This window comes from Octopus sinensis, linkage group LG13 (assembly GCF_006345805.1).
Source record: "Octopus sinensis linkage group LG13, ASM634580v1, whole genome shotgun sequence".
In the NCBI taxonomy this organism is placed as follows: domain Eukaryota; kingdom Metazoa; phylum Mollusca; class Cephalopoda; order Octopoda; family Octopodidae; genus Octopus; species Octopus sinensis.
This window is the reverse complement of record NC_043009.1, coordinates 64277127-64294515: the sequence shown is the minus strand read 5'-3', so window position 1 is coordinate 64294515 and position 17389 is coordinate 64277127. Positions and strand designations below refer to the sequence as shown.

General features: G+C 36.8%; 1 protein-coding gene across 2 annotated transcripts; it reads left to right on the top strand.

The window, feature by feature from the left end:
- Positions 1 to 358: 358 nt before the first annotated feature.
- LOC115218604 (organic cation transporter protein-like) lies at positions 359 to 16772 on the top strand. 2 transcript variants are annotated; one of them, XM_029788501.2, is made up of 9 exons: positions 359 to 497; positions 2356 to 2738; positions 5688 to 5791; positions 6860 to 7014; positions 8576 to 8747; positions 9012 to 9302; positions 9537 to 9751; positions 12621 to 12729; positions 16476 to 16772. In XM_029788501.2, exons 1-9 carry the CDS (start codon positions 434 to 436, stop codon positions 16681 to 16683), a joined length of 1701 nt encoding a protein of 566 aa, XP_029644361.1. In that variant the 5' UTR covers positions 359 to 433; the 3' UTR covers positions 16684 to 16772. The 2 variants fall into 2 exon arrangements, with proteins under 2 accessions (XP_029644361.1, XP_036364376.1); XM_036508483.1 differs by having other exon boundaries at positions 400 to 497; positions 2359 to 2738.
- Positions 16773 to 17389: the final 617 nt, after the last annotated feature.

Sequence of the window (17389 nt, the reverse complement as noted above, 5' to 3'; positions counted from 1 at the left end):
CAGTAGCGTTTTTTGCCAAGTTTAACACGAAACTTCACTGCATAGTGAGCTTCCAAATGGCTTTCACGCTCCGACTGCATTCTACCAACTGGTCAGCTGTGACAAGCAGTGTCTAGTTAGGGCGTGGTGGACGTGCTGTTAGAACCGTCTCATTCAAACTGGAATAACTAAAATCGGCAGGTAACCTTATTAGCTGTAACCTTTTTAGAGTCAGAATATATTAAAATTACAAGCTAGGACAGATATAATAACTACCACTTCTAAAAACAAAAGTCTCAAAACTTCTGGAATGCATCTCGTATACAATATTTTAAAACGTCATTTTATCTCTTATAGTGAAACGCTGTTATTTGCTACACACTATTTTTCATAGACATTTCTCTCGGTGCCACCGTGCAGTGAGGTTAGTAATTGGAAAGCTACTGTCTGTAACATGGAAAATAACCCAAAGAATCAGAAAGAAGCAAACGAGGAATTTGCTTCTCAGGAACTCAAAGGTCTGAATATTTTCTTTTCTTTTATTTCACTGCATTTCTCTCAGTTTTAGTGTGTTTATATACACGTGTATTATTTTATATATTTTTAAAAGTGCTACATAATCCCATTATATTAAATTCTGAAGTTAATCTATTTTAATTGTAAACAACTGTTTATCAACATCTGCTTATAGTTTCTCTAACACATTCTTTTTTTCTCTCTACTGTATAATACTGCTTTTATAAACATAAATACCAATGAAATGATAATGTAACCAAATAGTATTGGATTGCAGGGTTTCTACTTACATCATAATATATTCACATTAGATATTACAGCGTAGCAGCAATGCTTCTAAATTTGTAACAAGAAAAAAAACAAATCTCGTCTTTTAAATTAATATATATTTCTTTACTACCCACATGGGGCTAAACACAGAAGGGACAAACAAGGACAGACAAACGGATTAAGTCGATTATATCGATCCCAGTGCGTAACTGGTACTTAATTTATCGACCCCGAAAGGATGAAAGGCAAAGTCGACCTCGGCGGAATTTGAACTCAGAACGTAGCGGCAGACGAAATACGGCTATGCATTTCGCCCGGGGTGCTAACGTTTCTGCCAGCTCGCCGCCTTTAAATTAATATATGTGTCTCATTCATTGAAAAATTGTGTATTATTAACGTAATCTGGCACATACGTAATACGAACTCATATTATAAAATCTGTTTTGTCATTTTCATTTACTTGATTGAATATTAACCATCTTTGTCACTTAATCATCAATGTCATTCCATGTTTTACTTTATATCGTTATGATACATTGAAGATATTACTACTCAGAGACTGTAGAATTCTGGAATGATTCCTTATTATAGTACGTTACTTTGCGTACTTGCGTACAACATTTACATTCGCTAGAGTGGACTTTGTTTTAGATCCCTCTGGTGCTCAGAAAAAAACCAATGTCGGAAGACAGTTATACTCTGGACTGCATTCAGTCGACTGCAAGTGTTTCACCACAATACTTGGAATAGTTACGAACTTCAATACATCGAATTCTAATAATTCATAAGCTTTATTATGCGGACGTAGTGGTAGGCATCCGTCGGTCTCAAGAGACTATGGACCTGCAACCGAAAAAATTGTGTCAGCTGCTGATGGTAGCGCAGCGTCTGCTGTGGCTCTAGAGATCCACACGGGAGTGACAGTCACGCATACAGAGACTGCGTTTGAAGCAGCTCTCTCCCGGCGGCGCTACTGATTTTTCCCTCCGTCGAGAGCGCTTTTCTTTGGTGACAAGTTCCTGTTTCTCTTTCCTTCGCTTTATCCCCTTTCGCAGTATTTGCCTCCAGCGTGGGCGATCACCAATCTCAAGATGTCCAGATCAAGCAACTTCATATCTGTAGTCCTTGAAACGAAGATGCGGTTATCCTCGTGTTCTTGTGCCTGTGGTCAATTCCCCATATAGGAGATCTTTGGGGATCCTCCCGTCCGCCATGCGATGTACATGACTGAGCCAGCGCAAACGACGCCGCTGGAGCACGGTGAGCGCACCTGGTATCTTGGCACGGTTGAGGACTTCGGTGTTGGTGATGTGGTCGGTCCACCTACCATCCGAATGCATCTCAAATTACGAAGGCGGAAAACGTTGAGACGCCGCTCCCACCGCCGTTTTGTCCGACTTTGCCTTTCATCCTTTCGGGTTCGATAAATTAAGTACCAGTTACGCACTGGGGTCGATGTAATCGACTTAATACCTATGTCTGTCCTTGTTTGTCCCCTCTGTGTTTAGCCCCTTGTGGGTAATAAAGAAACAGGTATACATTTAGAAATTCCTTATTGAATTGATATTTTTTTTTTATTTACCTTTACAGCAACTTTAGATTTACCAACGTCTGAAATTACAGAGGAAATATTAGAGAAATGTGGTGGATTTGGTCTGTTTCAAAAGGGACTTACTGTCTTTATTTCAATATTTGCAATACTTTACGCCCAAACAATATTGAGTATGGTATTTATAAGAGAGAAGATTCCCTTTGATTGTTATCCGTCAAATTTCAATGAATCTATGATCCCACCAAATGTAACTTTGGATGAATTATTAAATAGAGTGAATATTGAAAAGGAGGAATGTTCTGTGTATAACCTGGATACTAAAGAAGGATTTTATACCCTTCCCACCAGTAATTCTTCAAAGGAACCGTGTAATAACGGTCGAAAGTTTTACACTGAGGATTTGTCGACTATAGTTTCTGAGGTAAGTAGTTGCTGATTTGGTTGTTTCAAATGTCTTTGTTTCTCAAATAGATAAGTATTGTTCCATGACCAACAAACGGTGTCTTAACTATTCGAAGATTCTTGAAAGCATCGTTGATAATTGTCCATTTACTGATTCACAAGAAGAAAAATCTTTGTAAAAATCTATTCAAGATGTAAAAAAATAAAAAAATTGAAGAATTATGAGAATAAATGAGATTTTTATCGAATGTTGTAAGGCAAAAACGTATATGAAAGGTTGAAAAGTATAGGGAGTAAAAGAAAAGTACCAAAAAGGTAACCTCCAGAAATTAGACAAAGCAGCTGATTAGTAATCAGATAAATTCTGACTTGCTAAGCTTCTCGTTTTCTCTTCTTTTTTCCCCTTTTTCTACATGTAAAACTTATGTCCACTTACCGAGGAAAGCTGACGAAAATATGATATTCAAGATGATAAAAAGTTTTCCAGATAAACATGAAGCTTAATTATTCTCTGTAATTAATAATACTTAATTTGAAATTAAGAAATGTTTTTGCTTTTTTTATTTAATAATTATTGCGTAGTTTTTTTTTTTTTTTTTTTTTTTGCTTTGTTTTCTTTCTTTAACTAAGCAACAAATTTCAACTCTTTGAGAATTTTTATTGTGCATCATTCAGTACTCGCCGTCCTCCTAAATTGTCTAAATTCAACACATCTTTTTTTTGACAAGAGTTATATCCCTTACGCAATTATTTGTGAATTCTATCTCTTTGTGAAGTTTTATTAATATAATCAAAATTGAACGCCCGATAATTATCAGGTAGCATCAAATTTAAAGAATTATGAAGATAAATTTGAGCAGTTGATAAAAATGATAACTGTGAAATACAGATTAAGTATTATTAAATTGTCTTTTTTAATTAAAAAAATAGCTTTAATTGTCAGAAGAGTATTTGTATCTAGCGATAATCAAGCAATGAATTTGAGAAAGACGTCATTTATGATAACCAGCGTTTTGCTATCTCAAATGACTGTCGAAATCGCGAAGTAATCAGACTTGGCGACCTTAATGCCAGTGTAGGCAATATTTCTAATGCTCATTCTTGTGTAATTGGTCAGCAAAGAGTAAGAAAAAATTATAAGAGTGGACTGTGTCTGCTGTTGCTGTTGCTGTTGAGCGAACGGTCATCGTCCTAGAGCTCGCAAGATGGGAGAAGTCCGAAACATGGTCCTTTGCTATTCGTAAGACCCGCAGAAGAGTAAGCAGGTCAACTCCCGACACCGAAAGCATCGACGGATGGATGAATGCGCATCCAGGCTCAGCGGTTGCGTAGGAAGTCGGGGACAAGAAACAGGGAGAAAGAAAGAGAGAAAGTTGGAGCGAAAGAGTACAACAGAGGTCGCCACTACCCCCTGCCGGAGCCTCGTGCCGCTTTAGGTTTTTTCGCTCAATAAACACACACAACGCCCGGTCTGGGAATCGAAACCGCGATCCTCCGACCGCGAGTCCGCTGTCCTAACCATTGGGCCATTGCGCCTCCACTGTGTCTGCTGTCCGGTTGTAAGGAACTTGACGTCACTGGTAACAACATATTATTCTAGTAATCATATAACCGTAAAACTAGTAAGATACACCGTTGATCCAAGAACTGATATTTAGTTGATTACATAAGCAACAATGTTGTTTTCATTCGTTCAACCCTAACTTGTTGTTGCCAAACGGATCTTTCTAAATTGCAGAGCAAGTTATTTCAGGAGTTCAGATAAAATAGCGACATCAAAAATATTAAAGTTCTTAGAGGCATAAATGCCAAGTCACACGCGAAGTCTCAGATAAACTAGAAGCAAATATCGAATGTACATCACAGAGAATGTTAGGACACTGTGGGGAACCCTCTAAGAAGCAACCTATTCTCCTTCCTTGGAAATATTTCAGTTGTTTCACCGTGTACAGCAAGATTGTTTTGATAAGAGTTGAAGTCTTTATTAGGTTGTTGCATACGACACACAATAATTTAATAATTTAGGCAATATGCTAATTCTGTATAGATATGAAACCTTGACGGCTTCATTGTCCGCAGTACGAGAAATAAGAATAAGTTCGAACTTACTCATAGATAATCTTGAATTGTCTACACTTCTATGGAAGCACTCCGTCGGTTACGACGACGAGGGTTCCGGTTGATCCGATCAACGGAACAGCCTGCTCGTGAAATTAACGTGCAAGTGGCTGAGCACTCCACAGACACGTGTACCCTTAACGTAGTTCTCGGGGATATTCAGCGTGACACAGAAAGTGACAAGACCGGCCCTTTGAAATACAGGTACAACAGAAACAGGAAGTAAGAGTGAGAGAAAGTTGTGGTGAAAGAGTACAGCAGGAATCACCACCATCCCCTGCCGGAGCCTCGTGGAGCTTTAAGTGTTTTCGCTCAATAAACACTCACAATGCCCGGTCTGGGAATCGAAACCGCGATCCTACGACCGCGAGTCCGCTGCCCTAACCACAGGGCCATTGCGCCTCCACTTTACACTTGTATACTCTTAAAAGGAGTAAAGACCCCACTACGGTCACGATTGTACCTAGAAAGTTCCCCCTCCGAGACACAAGTCTGAGCAAGGTTATTTTGTGGAAGACCAGCAGTGGTCTATGCATTCTAGTCTCCCCTCTCCATGCCATTGATGTTGTCCAAGAGAAAGGCAAAGACCGATACAGCTTGGCACCAGTGACGTCACAACACATTTGGAGCAACATGAAGTATTTTGATCAAGAACATAACATACGACCTGGTCAAGAAATCGAACTCATAATCTCACAATTACGAACCCGATGCTCTAACCACTGAGCCATGTGCTTTCGCTGTATACTTTTACGCTCTTTTAACTGCTTTTTTGAAAATAATTTTATGTGTGTTTCACCAATTATATTATTTAAAAAGTTATTCTCTCTCTGTTTTCTTTTTTTCTAAGTTTGATTTGACTTGCGACAGAGATTGGATGAGAAACATTGCATTCTCTATAATGTTTGCAGGCTTTATGCTGGGAAATTTATTATTTGGTGTATTGTCAGACAAGTAAGTATGAAAAATTTACTTTAGAATGTAATTTAAAATAAATACTATAAAACTCTGTGTGTGTGTGTGTGTGTGTGTGTGTGTGTGTTTGTGTGTGTGTGTGTGTGTATGTGCGTGTGTGTGTGTATATGTGTGTGTGTGTTGTGTGCGTCTGTGTGTGTGTGTATGCGTATGTGTGTGTGTGCGTGCGTGCGTGCACGCGTTCGCGATTGTGTATATTTCTATTTTGTGAAAAGTGTGGATGGTAAAACGTTTATTTCTTTATATTTTCATCTGTTTTATGTTTAGCACCTTTATCTTTTCAACTGTACAGTGTGTATGTGAGTATGCGAATCGGTGCATGTGTGTGCGTGTATGGTTCAGTTGCTTTACTTATTTTAAGGGGAGTATGGATCAAACAGGTGGGTTTACTAATCTATCAATGTACGTTTACTAACACACCAGTGAATGTTTATTAATCTAGCACTAACACCAATGTATATATACCTTCTTATAAGTCTATGATAATTTTTGTCTTCTTTTCTCCGGATGATACTGGAATATTAGATTTACACCGTGATTTTCGATATAGGCACACTTATACGTGGGGAATCATAAATATTATATTGCCTGCAGTCTTTGTTGTGCCATATGGTGAGGTTGCTATCTATCAAGTAATTTTTCTTATTAAGAAACGGTTTCCGTTCATTTTATAATGTAATTTTCCCGCATCTGCCGTAAAGTTGTGTCATGTTGATATATCGAAATTATCTTAATGCTATGTTATACAGCATGCCGTCATGTTTCTCCTTAGTTTGCTAATAGGATATCAGTAGAAGTTTCTTATCGCGATATTCTTTCCGATTAACCTCCATTCTTTCCGCTATACTCCTAGCAGTCTCTCCGCTACATGCTGTGGTCGAGTTCCTTCATTTTAATAGATAAACTAAGATCAACCGTAAAAGGAGAAACGTAGTTTATCAATTAACATGCACGGAGGACGAATATAGGAATTCCACCTAAACATATATTGGAGAGAGTGCTTGAAGATTCGTTATTCGTCTAATTTTTTTTCTTTCTTTTTGCCAGATTCGGTAGATTTAAAACGTTTTGTGTCGCAGACTCGCTTCTCATATGTTGCGCACTTGCTAAAATATACGCACCAAATTATATTGTGTTCATCATTTTTTATTTTGCCGAAGGAATTGGATTGTCTGGCACGTATATAGTTTTATATACCATCTGTAAGTATTTTATAATTCTATTCACGCAAAAATTAATTTATGTGACATTTTTAATGCACCATAATATTGGCCTCCGTTTTCCTGTATTGTGTGAGGCATTAACTTTTGATAAGTCAGTATTGAATTGTGATTGTATGATATATCTATTATATTTTGTTGTGGGTGTTTATATTGTTTCTAGCGGTGTTACTTTAGTATTTTTTCTGTTAGGTGTGAAGAATATGTGCTATGCGAGTCATTATATCTTTTAGATATTTTAGTTGATTTTTTTTCTATATATTATCTGTAGCTATTCAGGCCTAGCTTCATTGACTCCAATTGAGCATAAATATAGTCGAAGACATACCAGCTAAGATAGTTTTGTTTTGTTTTTTTTTTTTTTTTTTCTTTTTTGAGGAGTATTATGTCTTTTCCATATTATGGATTTTATGATATATTATGAATGGGATTTGGCTGCTATTTCTTAACAGATCTAGCGACCATGTATCAACCACCCTATTACAGCATATTTATCGTGTATTATGATGGGTGGTGATTCCGTATGTGTTGTGTATGTGTGTATGTGTATTGTGTTATAATGCTGTGAGATGATTTTGTAGAATAAGTCTTGTAAAAGTGTACTATGGGTGAGTTACAGCTTTTGAGTGGCGCCAGTATAGAACATCTATTATGTGAGCTGTAATATATCAATGGGCGAATATTATTGCGATGAGTTTTGTGTGGTGTATGATATTTGTTATATCATGAAGTGTTCAGTATTCTAAGAGTATCGGTTATTTTATTGAATAGTGATTATGTAGAGTATGTTGTGTAAATTGTTTTATATTATTATACTGTTTGGTAACTCTGTAGAGATTGTGTTATGTGAGTTGTATTAATTTATTGTGAGGTGAGTTTGCAGCGTGTATGCTGTTAGGAGTTGTGCTTTCAATTAAAAGTGTCTTGCATAAATTGTTGGTATCGCTTTGTAGCACCAATTTAATAATTGCTTGAAACATTGTTGTTCTTATCATGTTTGTTTCGTGTTTGAATGCACGAGTCCTGAGATCACCTTCGAAGCAAGACCACTTGCTTAAACGACCTCAGGTTACTAGGATATAGATAGGTTGACTATCAGCACTACCAGAATTTCCAACGTGTGGGTCTTTGTGCCCATCTTCGGGCGGATACGAGGTGAATGCAGTTTCGAGTCAGCCAGGGTCGGGTGGCAGAGCTGCTGTGTTATTCCAGAAAGGTATGGCTGATCTAATAAGAAGTATCTGCTTGGAATCAGAAGCTAAGTCGTCGGTAGTGAATGTGGCCAGAAATGAAAGCCATACTCTCAGCCGTCAGAGGTGGAACATCCAAATTTCTTCAAACGTCAAGAATGGTTGCTTCAGAATGTTCCTCTCTTTAATGTTTGTGAGAGTTTGAAATGGCGTCTTGGATGCACGCTGGGGTGATAAATATATTTCTAAATCAGATTTTGGGTGTTATATCCGAAATGCAACCATATATGTTGCCTAGTTTGCGAGTTTCTTTAAAGAAATTCTACTATGATTCTTTTTTTTTTTTTTTACAGTGATCGAATGCGTCTCCCAAAAGTACCGATCGCATTTGAATTTTATTATGCATACCTTCTTCGCTGTTGGAGAAATAATTCTCGCTGGAGTGGCATATGTACTTCGTAAATGGCATCATCTATTGTACGCTACAACTATTCCACACATTCTGTTCGTCATTATAGCGTTGAAGTAGGTACCTCTTTTCAGTTTTTGATAATAATCTGACTGTTTATCAGTTAAACCTGTCCGTAGTTCACTGAGAGATAATCAATGTAAGTAATATTATAAACGGATTTATGTAAAGTAATGTTTCCCTGAAGATTGCATTACATGTTTAAATTGCTTCTAAATTATATCACTCTGTAACTTCAAACTATATTTTATAACTTCTATTTCAACTTCTGTAATAATACTTTATTATCTTATACGCTATCAATGGTTTTTACTTGGCAGATATCTTCCTGAATCTCCAAGATGGCTTCTTAATGAAGGAAGATTTGAAAGAGCCGAGGAGTCCTTTAATAGGATCGCAAGAACAAATAAAAAAGACAATGAAGATATGATAAAACTTATTCGGAAACTTCAAAGAGATGCAGAAAGCAAATCAGAATTTAACGGCAAAATTATTGAAACTGTAAACCATGGAAATAACCGAAAAACTAAAGACAAGACTTATTATACAGCAATTGATTTGCTAAAAAAACCTCGAAGAGCGATGATTTCTATAAACCTTTGGTTTAACTGGTAAATGTATTTATAATGCTCAACATTAAATATACAAATGGTAAATACTCTTTGAAATATTCTATAGTAGTATTTTGGAAATATCTTAATATATACAATTATTTGGACATCACGAATTTGCTATTTTTATTAGTAACCGCTATAGAAACCACGGTTTGTATATATTGAATTATAGCGCTGTCGAATATTGCCTGTTAACCAAGTTATTCTTCAAATCTTACCATTTTATTATAGGTTTGTGAACGCTATGATTTATTACGGAGTGACGCTAAATTCCATTGACATGTCTGGCAGTCGGTACCTAAACTTTCTATTGATGTCAGCCGTAGAAATTCCAGCCACCATTCTCGGCTATTTTATGTTTAAGTGGTTTGGTCATCGTAAGCCGCTGTGTCTCTTCTTGGTATTTGGCGGAATTAACTGTATTGTCGCAAACTTTGTGGCAAAAGGTAATATTTAGTTACATCAAATAATATTATTCGTTCATTATTGAATATATATTAAACATACGAGTGCATATCATACGATAAAACAGATTCATAATTCTCTGTATAGCATTTGAACAATTACATGTATCCTTATATAGCAGTGTACGCATAAAAAAGCAGAGCTAGTAATTATTTGTTGAATTGATGACTTAGCTGTAGTCTACACAAAGTTTAGGTACAATATATTGTGCCTAAACTTTTGTGTAAAATTCGCTTAAGTTGTTTATTCGTCACCCACTCCCTCTCTCTCTCTGTCTCTCTCTCTCTCTCTCATTCTACATATATATATATATATATATATATATATATATACTTTATTTAAAGCAGCAGAAAATTCAACAAAATCTGTTACTCTGAGTTTCTCGTTGCCGTTCATCAGACAGTTTTTGCTAGAATGGAACCGATATATCAATTCAATTGAATTGATATATCGGTTCCATTCTAGCAAAAACTGTCTGATGAACGGCAACGAGAAACTCAGAGTAACAGATTTTGTTGAATTTTCTGCTGCTTTAAATAAGCATATTACTCTACCACTGGTATTTGAGTACTCTTTTTTCCACCTTGTTTCACATTTATGTGTTTACTCCGGTATATATATATATATATATATATATATATATATATATATGAATGTATGTATATTTGTGTGTATGTGCGTGTGTGCGCGCGCGCGTGTTTTTCAACGAATAGGGAAAAATATAAGTGCACAGATGGCTTCTTAATCAAGGAAGATTGTGCACTTATATTTTTCCTTATTCGTTTAAACACACACATACAAACATAGACACACGCGCACACACAATTATACATACACACACACATATATATATATATATATATATATATATATATATATATATATATATATATATATATATATATATATATATATATATATATTAAACATAATAAATAACAACAGGGTAATAAGAAATTATTATTACCAGTGGCCTAGCACAAAAACGAATTAGTTATTAGACTATATATTATTCACATAGAAAGCCTTGTGCTAGAACAGTAGAAAACTCAGACCACCAGACTAATTCGTTTTTGTGCTAGGCCACTGGTAATAATAATTTCTTATTACCCTATTGTTATTTATTATGTTTAAATATTCTTTGATAAATTTGTTCGAAATGTTTACCGGCATCCTCTCTGTCGCCGGGTATAATCTGCGTCTGCGCAGTGGTCTGAAAAGTTAGGATATACAGGCAGTTAGTTTTACATGTGGATCTGGCTGTATGTATATTTGAAGTCTAAAGACTGTCCCACTGATGAAACTGGCCTTCAGCGAATATTTTTTTGCTGGAAATAGTTAGAAACCATGGTCTGGGAAATAATTGAGATGGTAAACGTTTTTAATTTTCATTCCTTTCGATAATTTATCCTTATTTGGTTGTCTGAGTTTTCTACTGCTCTTTCTCGCACAAGGCTTTCCTATTTGGAAGCCTCTTATTGTATATATATATATATATATATATAATATATATATATATATATATATATAGAGAGAGAGAGAGAGAGAGAGAGAGAGAGAGAGAGAGAGAGAGATTTGTGTATGTTCTTATATGCATGTATATACATATATATGCATCCACACATACACACACATACATATGTATACATACATGAATAAGCACGACTTTTTTAGCCTCTATGTATTCCACCATTCAGTTCGCATATTATTGATCCAGGTCTTGAAGCGGTTCTTCTGACAAATCAAAAATTCAAAATGCCTCAGCTTTGAAAAAAAAAAACACCAAACACCACAAAAACTTTCATCTGAGTATCATGTGTAGCTCGGAGTTAATTTCCTATTTGCAATCTCTTCCTATTTTTGATCTCTTGGAACAGATGTTCACTGCCATACTACATTATTGCACTATCGCTGGCAGGAATTAATTCTACTTCACAATCTACTAAATCTTATCTACCATAAGATTCACTTGTCTTCAGCACGCTGAGCCTTATTTCAAAATATTATCCCCCTTCCGTTACCTTCTTTAGTTACGAGTTACCTAAACAGAGTGGAGACGCAATGGCCCAGTGGTTAGGGCAGCGAACTCGCGGTCATAGGATCGCGGTTTCGATTCCCAGACCGGGCGTTGTGAGTGTTTATTGAGCGAAAACACCTAAAAGCTCCACGAGGCTCCGGCAGGGATGCTGGTGATCCCTGCTGTACTCTTTCACCACAACTTTCTCTCACTCTTACTTCCTGTTTCTGTTGTACCTGTATTTCAAGGGGCCGGCCTTCTCACTCTCTGTGTCACGCTGAATATCCCCGAGAACTACGTTAAGGGTGCACGTGTCTGTGGAGTGCTCAGCCACTTACACGTTAATTTCACGAGCAGGCTGTTACGTTGATTCGGATCAACCGGAACCCTCATCGTCGTAACCGACGGAGTGCTTCCATCCATCCACCTAAACAGAAGCTAGTCGCTTCATACCTGACACATACTACACGGAAAGAAAGGATGGAAAAAACCTTCAATGATGACATGAAAAGCAGTTAGTTCGGCGATCGAAAAGCTTGATGACCTCCTTAGAAAGCGCTCTGTGATTTTGCTGTAATTTTTGTTGGAGAATGCAACGGTTACCGTTGCTTTGTTTCTGCTGTTTCTTTTTTTTTTTTACAAGGTAGTACCTTGTCAGTTAGATAGAAACAAGTTCGTCGCATCTACCGAGATACTCAGAACGTTAAGAATAGTAAATAATACTCCACAAACTCCATTCGTTTGATTAATTCCCAAACACTTCCTCACCAACGTAACTCGATATTTACAAATGTTAAATACGTTTATTGTCATTATATACTATTTCTTTTCAGTTAGCTTTTGGTTTCCTCTGATATTAACTGTCCTCGGGAAGCTCGGTACGACAGCAGCATTTGACGGTGTCTTTCTGACGTCAGCGGAACTTTTTCCAACAGTAGTACGGTAGGTGTAGTTGATTCTTTGGAGAGAATGTTTCAGTTGTTACAATTTGATTCTGATGTCGAAATCGAACCAATATAATTCCCTCTAAAACATTGTTACACACACACACGTATGAGTTAGTAGGTATACACACATATATACATACACACGCATACATATGCTTATATATATATATATAAAACGTAATAAATGTCATAATTCAAAGTTAATAATATATGTTTCTTTATTACCCACAAGGGGCTAGTCATAGAGGGGACAAACAAGGACAGGCAAACGGATTAAGTCGATTACATCAACCCCAGTGCGTAACTGGTACTTAACTTATCGACCCCGAAAGGATGAAAGGCAAAGTCGAACTCGGCGTAATTTGAACTCAGAACGTAACGGCAGACGAAATACGGCTACGCATTTCGCCCGGCGTGCTAACGTTTCTGCCAGCTCGCCGCCTTTCAAAGTTAATAATAATATATGGAACGAAAATAAAAATAAAAAGTAATTCTTATGTTTACTAAAAGACCACCTTCAAGTAAAACAGTAAGACAGAGAAAGAGCAGTATCAGTGAAGGGAGAGGAGAGAACGTAATACTACAGTCAAGGAGAAGTTGTGGGAGTAATAGTCCTGACTGAGAGAGTGAGAGAAAGTAATAGCCACGTGAGAAAAAGAGTGGCAAAGAACGCGTGGTGTATCTACTATTTTCAACATGAAAAAGGAAGGGGAGATAGAAGAATAAAGAAGGAAGGTGGTGAAAAATCAGCCAGCCAACTCTGTGTGAATATATTTGTATGTAAATCAAAGGGGATATGTGAATGTTGGTGTGTGTGTGCGTGAGTGTGCGTGAGTGTGTGTATGTGCGCAATGGAAATAGGATGGTGAATGTTCAACGCTGAAAAGAAAATTCTGACAGCATTACAACTCTATTTGAGTATATATGTGGTAGGGTGAGTGTGTGTGTCTGTGTGTGTGTGTGTGTGTGTACAAGGGAAGTACGTGAATGCTTGTATTTGTAATTATTATGTCCCTTATTTTGTACCTTATCTAAATATAAAAGCTACAATTAGCCGTCAGTTTTGACGGCACGGGGTCAGTTAGTAATTAAATAAATAGAAATATCAAAACGGTTGCAAAATAATTAAACGTAAATACTCACCGTTTCACAATAACAGATGAACCTAAATTAAAACACTCAAAATATCTTTAAAATTTTAATTAATTTTTTTATTGATTGATTTTGCAAATACAGGGATACCTCAACTTGAGTCGTTTTGATTTTAGTCGTTCTCGAAGATACGTCGGCTTTCAAAAATAATATATAGAAAAATGCAAATGAAGTTAAGTCGTTTTAGTTGACTTTACATCGGTTCGCCAATAATATAGGAATCGTAAAAACACTAAAAAATATTAAAAGCAAATAAAATCACGTTTTAAAAAAAAATAAGAATAAAAGCATATAAAATCATATCAAAAAACAGTAAATGCTAAAATACACACCATAAAGTAGTTTAGCCTCGTTCACTGAAGCAAATAATTATAACTAGGTAACAAATACATTTGTTTGTAAACTTAAAATAGGTTTTTATTAACCCCGTCTTATCGAAAATGCACTCATAAAGTACAGCACTGGGGAATGGCTATTAGCAGTTTAGGCTAGGCTAGGCCAAGTCTAGCCTAACGTAAGGACAAGAAATTCGACTTAAGTCGTGTCTCTTGGAACCAATTAACAACTTAGGGTGAGGTATACCTGTACTGAATATATATTTATATGTATTCTTTGCTTCAATTGTTCTGGTGGACTTGGATATTTGACATCCCTTTGAAAGATTTTGATCTTCACCTCTTATATATATATATATATATATATATATATATATATATATACAGCAAAAATTTAGATTCAGATGAATTTATGTAATGATTGCATTGTTCAATTAAATGGAGTTGCATGAAACGAACGTACTGCATTACCTCTGGATATCCTTGTGGCTTATTTTGATTATATATTACTCTTTACTCTTTTACTTGTTTCAGTCATTTAATTGCGGCCATGCTGGAGCACCGCATTTAGTCGAGCAGATCGACCCCGGGACTTATTCTTTGTAAGCCCAGTACTTATTCAATCGGTCTCTTTTGCCGAACCGCAAAGTGACGGGGACGTAAGCACACCACCATCGGTTGTCAAGCAATGCTAGGGGGACAAACACAGACACACAAACATATACACACACACTTATATATATATATATACATATATACGACGGGCTTCTTTCAGTTTCCGTCTACCAAATCCACTCACAAGGCATTGGTCGGCCCGGGGCTATAGCAGAAGACACTTGCCCAAGATACCACGCAGTGGGACTGAACCCGGAACCATGTGGTTGGTAAGCAAGCTACTTACCACACAGCCACTCCTGCGCCTATAACATAATACATTGCTATTGCTGTAACAACTGTTGCTTGACTTTTCTATCGCACTTGCGCAATTATAGTAATAATTGCTCAATCTTGCACAATTGTATACTGGCCAAAGAGGGCGTCAGTTGCCTTTCCGAGTTCCAAACACCCAACAGTTTGAGGTTCTTAAACAGTCTGCAAATTTGGAGAAAACAATAGAATAGACCGGGTTTCCCGTGGGTAGATATTGCAGGCTATTGTAGTATGTGATACATTGATTCACAGAAGCAGTGGTGGTAATTACGAACTCCTAGTAAGAAGAGGACCTATCAAGTATACACAATATGATTTCTTATTAAATCGTATGTTTTGTTCTCAGCGTCTCCATATGAATCGAGACATAGAGATGAAGTTTTCTTTATCTCGATTCTGAGAAACTACGAGTCGAGTACACCCCCACCTTGATATCATTTGCTGTTATGTTCGTGTAGTTGTATAGACCATAGTAATTTTGCAGTGGGCTGTTGCTAGAATCTCAGTAGTTACCGGTGTCGTGTTTCGACATCTTTTTATTTATTCTACATCGAAGTGCGTCCTTGGAAAATACATTCTTCCTCACACACTCTCTCTCTCTCTATCTCATTCTCTCCCTCTCTCTCCCACCCATTCTCTCTCTCACTCTCTCTCTCTCATTCTCTCTCCATCTCTCTCTCTCCCTCTTTTCCTCTCTATCTCACGATATTTCTGTCTTCTTTTCTAGCAAAATAAAAACATACAAATATGTCAAATGTGTATGTATATTTTTTTATCCAAAATATATAATTATATAGGCGCAGGAGTGGTTGTGTGGTAAGTAGCTTGCTTACCAAGCACATGGTTCCGGGTTCAGTCCCACTGCGTGGCACCTTGAGCAAGTGTCTTCTACTATAGCCTCGAGCCGACCAAAGCCTTGTGAGTGGATTTGGAAGATGGAAACTGAAAGAAGCCCGTCGTATATATGTATATATATATGTGTATGAGTGTTTGTGTGTCTGTGTTTGTCCCCACAACATCGCTTGACAACCGATGCTGGTGTGATTACTTCCCCGTAACTTAGCAGTTCGGCAAAGAGACCGATAGAATAAGTACTAGGCTTACAAAGAATAAGTCCTAGGTGCGATTTGCTCGACTAAAGGCGGTGCTCCAGCATGGCCGCAGTCAAATGACTGAAACAAGTAAAAGAGTAAAAGAGTATATAATTATATAACTATAAATTTTGTATTGTTTCCTATATGGCTTTATTACGTGTTGGCAACTTGATAAAATTTTATAAAGATTTCATCCTTGCTTATGTATATATTTTTTTATTATATTTCAGCAACAATGGCTTGAGTACGTCTGTGTCTTTTTCTCGAATTGGTGCATTACTTTCACCAGTAATTCTTGGGCTCTCTGTATATGGCTTTTGGATACCTCTTACTACCTATGGACTCTTAGGAATTGCTGCTGGATTGCTGATCCTTTTGCTTCCTGAAATGAAGGATGCTTGTTTACTTCAAACACTGGAAGACATGGATAATCTGTAAATTTGGTTTATCGTGGAGATTCCATTTCGGAGAGTTTCAAATACACGAACGTCTGCGAATATTTAATATCAAATTTATGAAAATATATACTGCCTGATTTTATATATTTGTTGTTTCTTTATTTCACATATATTGTTTTTCTTATAATAGTGCAATTCCCCAGGTTCCAACAGAAGTATACATTTGTCAGATTTGACTCCATTATATTACAGCTCCTTATTTTCTCCAACGTTCATTGGCGGCGAGATATCTGGCAATGTCGGCCAATAATTAAGTGTCGAAACTGGCCGTCCGGTAGAGTGATTGAAAGGCTGCTGATTGGTTCGGTAAGCAGACCAGATTCAGTAAATGTAATCTGAAACGGTGGTTACTGAGAAAGCTTGAAGATGGTGAAACAGGTAATTGCTTCCTACTGTTTCAATATTTTGAGATGGTGGAATATGTTGTTGTTTGTGTTTAGCTCCCAGTTCGGCAATGATCAAGTAGACACATGATCGAAGTTATTCCAGCTCTCATCATCAACATCATCATCATCACTACTTTCCTAAGACGGGTAAGTCTGATCTAAGGAGGATTTGGCTATTATTTTTTTAAAGAACGGCCACATATATAAAAGCTCCCCAATTTGTTGAAAATGAAGATAATATATTGGTAGTTGACAAATTCAGATTTCTATGCTTCTTGAAGCCCGGCAATTCTATAGGGT